The sequence below is a fragment of the Strix aluco genome, chromosome 13, assembly GCF_031877795.1.
Source record: "Strix aluco isolate bStrAlu1 chromosome 13, bStrAlu1.hap1, whole genome shotgun sequence".
Lineage (NCBI taxonomy): Eukaryota > Metazoa > Chordata > Aves > Strigiformes > Strigidae > Strix > Strix aluco.
This window is the reverse complement of record NC_133943.1, coordinates 8,854,663-8,858,476: the sequence shown is the minus strand read 5'-3', so window position 1 is coordinate 8,858,476 and position 3,814 is coordinate 8,854,663. Positions and strand designations below refer to the sequence as shown.

The following is a 3,814-nucleotide window of genomic DNA, read 5'->3' as shown; positions in this document are numbered from 1 at the left end:
ATTGTGTCAGCAGTATTATAACTGTATGTAAATTACTAACCAGTCATCCTAGAGAAGGTGGACTTGGAAAATTACTAACTCTGCAAAATTTGTGAATAAATATAGCGCGAAAAGTCCTGATGACACATGTGCTTGCTTTGTGGGAGACCACTGAGCACTTAGGCTTGTGCAACCCTAAAATAAATAAGCAATGTCTCTCCTGAGCGTGTGATGATTGACCTACTGCACACCGGGCGACGAATCTGCTTTTCAGACAACAGCACGATCACTACACGCCACAGGATCACACGCTACATGATAACTTAAGCACCATCTTGGCAGATCCCGCTACGTTCCTCCAAAGCAGTCAGGCCGTGTCTCCCCGCGGCAGGGACACACCGACCCAACGCCTGGCTCCAAACAGTATTCCAGGGCAGCGGGGAGGTCCCCGAGGGGGCTCCCAGGCCTGCACACGCCCGGCCGGTCGCTCCCGCCCCCACAGGCCTCTGGCCTTGCCGCCTCAGGAGCGGCTCTTGGTGACGGAGCCCCGCACCCCTGGGCGGCCCACAGCACCAGTGGGGATGCGGCGCCAGCACCGCCCAGCATCCCCCGCCATGACGCGCCCTCCGCCCCCCCTCACTCAGCAAGGGCCCGCCCACCCCGCGGAGTTTGGCACCGCCTCCCGGGAGAGCCCCTGCCCTGAGTGGAGCAAGCTTATGATCGGTGTTCGGGAAAGCCAATCAGAGCGTGCCGCCCCAGGTGGGCGAGCCAATGGAGAGGAAGGGGGCGGGCCTCTGGCCGGAAGTGGGGCGCCGGCGGTTGCGCTGAGGGGAGCTCGGCGGGCAGGTGAGGGCGGGTGGTTCCCGCGGTCGCGGGCTCCGCGCGGGGCTGGCGCCTCCGCCGGGTATGTGCGCAGTCGTCGATGGGGTCTTGCCGTAGCGCGCCTCCGGTTCTCTCTTCAGCGGTGGCCTCACGATCTCCGCGGCGGGGCTTGGGCCTTCCCAGAGCCTGGTCTGGCCTGGCCCAGCCTGGAGCGCAGCAGGGCGGCGGCTGTGGGCCCGGGGTGCGAGGCCGCATTCTCCCCTGAGGGCTGCGCCGTTTCTCTCTTGCGGGGCGGGGTGTTAGCGGGCCAGGCCTCGGCTAGGGAGTGCTGCTCTGTTTACAGGCTGATCTTTCGAGAAATGAATGCTTTATGTGCTTCTAGTGAAGTTAATCCCACCAAAAGTATACCCTGGTGAAAAGCTAACATGGATTTATGTGGGAGTTTCCCGAATTCTACACACTGAGATAGCTTTCTTCTAGCTCATTTTTGCACAACCAGCTCTCTTATATTGCCTTTGTTTCTATTTATATGATAAGGTTGTCATACAAATTGTTTAACGTATATTTCTTGGGACATTCCCTAGGTATTTTCGTCTGACAAAAATGGGTGAACCTCAGCAAGTGAGTGCCCTTCCTCCTCCTCCAATGCAATACATAAAAGAATATACTGATGAAAATATCCGTAAAGGCCTGGCTCCAAAGCCACCCCCGCCTGTGAAAGACAGTTATATGATGTTTGGTAATCAGTTTCAATGTGATGATCTAATTATTCGACCCTTGGAGAGCCAGGGTATTGAAAGGTTACATCCTATGCAGTTTGATCACAAGAAGGAATTAAGAAAACTTAATATGTCTATCCTGGTCAACTTTTTGGACCTCTTGGATATCTTGATCAGGAGTCCAGGGAGTATAAAGCGAGAGGAGAAGCTGGAAGACTTGAAACTACTTTTTGTTCATGTCCATCATCTTATAAATGAGTATCGCCCTCACCAAGCTAGGGAGACACTAAGAGTCATGATGGAGGTGCAGAAACGTCAGCGTTTGGAAACAGCAGAGCGATTTCAGAAGCACTTAGAGCGAGTTGTAGAGATGATTCAGAACTGCCTGGCTTCCTTGCCTGATGATCTGCCTCATTCAGAGGGAGGACTGGGAGTGAAAACAGAAACAATGGATACCGATGATGGCAGCAACTGCATTGGACAGAGTGAAAAGCAGAGAGAGCGTTCTGGTGGCAAGAGAGATCAGGTTTTAGACAAAGATGCAGCTATGTGTAGCATTATTGATGAAATGACATGAAGAAAACACTTTTTCTTGTTAGCTCACCATAGTGAGAGGCAGGATGGATTCTGAAGGTATATGTTGTATTTTGTTTTGCTGTTGTACAAGTAGGCAAAGCGTTTATTGTACACCTGTTGGAGGTTGTGAGTGACTAGGCAGCTGAAGATGTTTAATATTTTGTAAGCTGTGTGTTTATTGGTAGAAACAAAAAATATATTTTATGTTAAATGTGTTGTGTGAGGTTGTAGCCACAGTTAGATTTTTCTGTTGTACTTTCATTTGTCACTTTCTGCTTTTTTGCGTATGCTTTTTTTTTTAATTGCTTTATAGTGTGGAAGGAAGCAAGTAAGAGATCTGACTGAGAGGAATTGCAGTCGACAGTTCCTCTATTTCAAATAAGTGCTAGTTGTTTACAACTTCAGTGGGTCCTTTCCAGAATGTGTAATTCAATATTAAAAATAAGATTAGTGTGAAGTCTGCAAAATCCATTCCTTTCTAGTTCTGTAATAATACAACTACTAAAGAGAACCTAAGAATTCCTTTATTACAGATGTAATATGGTGTAATTTGACTTATAGGGATACACTGTCAGGAATCTCCACAACTAAATGAATTAAAATTAATTGGATTTTAATTTTCTTAGATGTAAATTATAACCAGTCTTGACCTTACAAAAATGCCTACCTTTTTTTTCTTTTTTTTAAACATAGATGCTTAGACTAACTTGTATTCCCTGCAGTTAATGACACATGCATTAAGTGAATCATTTTGCAGTGCAGATGTTTTGTATTTGCCTTTTAGGTGGGCTCTGTGCCTGGCTGAGCATTTTTCTTAGGAAGGAGAGTCTAATGGGATAATTAGCCTTTATACTAATTGAGAACTTCTAAGTTTGAAAGAACCTGCAAGTATTCCATCAAGTGGAAGCCATATCAATGCATGTTTAAAGAACATTTGAGTTGGATCAGCCCCCCATAGCAAGAGGAAAAGAGTGAATTGGTAGTGAAAAAGTGGCTTCTTTACCCTGCCCTCCTGTCAGGGAGATCCTACTTCTGTCCTTTTGCCATGTACCACCGTAGTATGTATGTTTTCCAAAGTATGTAAAGCAGCTAAAACCCAGGTAAACTTTGTGGTGAGGGAACTTACACAAACTCTGGTTTTAATTGTGATTTGACAAGCTATGTCTCTGTTTCATTTGATAATTCTGTTATTTTCAGAAATGTTACTTAAATGGGCAGTCAAAAGTACTTAGCTGTTGGGTGGTGGGGTTTGAGCTCAGTGCAGATAAAGGTGAAATGAAGCAAGTTTATGACTCATTGAAAGACATCATCTGCTATTTTAAGTGCAAATGACATTGTAAGTAACAATAAAGTAGAAACATGGTTTTTTTAGAAATGTATAAATAATTTTACAAAGTTAACACTTCTGTCCTTTATTCAACCACCACTGTTTCTTTCCTTCTCCCTGGACTAGATCTAAATTATATTGCTTGTACGTAACTAAAACAGTTGCAAGTGAGCAAAATCAATTTCGTATTTACTTTGCAAATGTTGTTTCATGTGGAAGATTTGAAGAAACATTTAGTGCCTGCTGGATAAGAGGGGTCATGCACTGTGGAACTAGTTTGTCACTGATGTTTTAACTTTGCCATTCAAAAAGAACTATTGTAGATGCTCAGTGGTTATCTGTTGATTTTTGTCTCATTTTCATGCTTTCAATAAAAAATCATAGGTCTGGG

At 45.3% G+C, this 3,814-nt stretch overlaps 1 protein-coding gene across 2 annotated transcripts; it reads left to right on the top strand.

Annotated features, from left to right (window-relative positions):
* Positions 1-776: 776 nt before the first annotated feature.
* Positions 777-3,814, top strand: MED7 (mediator complex subunit 7). Of its 2 annotated transcripts, none has more exons than XM_074838420.1 (2): positions 777-825; positions 1,386-3,814. In XM_074838420.1, exon 2 carries the CDS (start codon positions 1,405-1,407, stop codon positions 2,095-2,097), a length of 693 nt encoding a protein of 230 aa, XP_074694521.1. In that variant the 5' UTR covers positions 777-825; positions 1,386-1,404; the 3' UTR covers positions 2,098-3,814. The 2 variants fall into 2 exon arrangements, with proteins under 2 accessions (XP_074694521.1, XP_074694522.1); XM_074838421.1 differs by having other exon boundaries at positions 800-883.

Excerpts from the sequence above, each read along its gene's own strand:
- MED7 (XM_074838420.1), top strand. The coding sequence starts at position 1,405 with ATGGGTGAACCTCAGCAAGTGAGTGCCCTTCCTCCTCCTCCAATGCAA.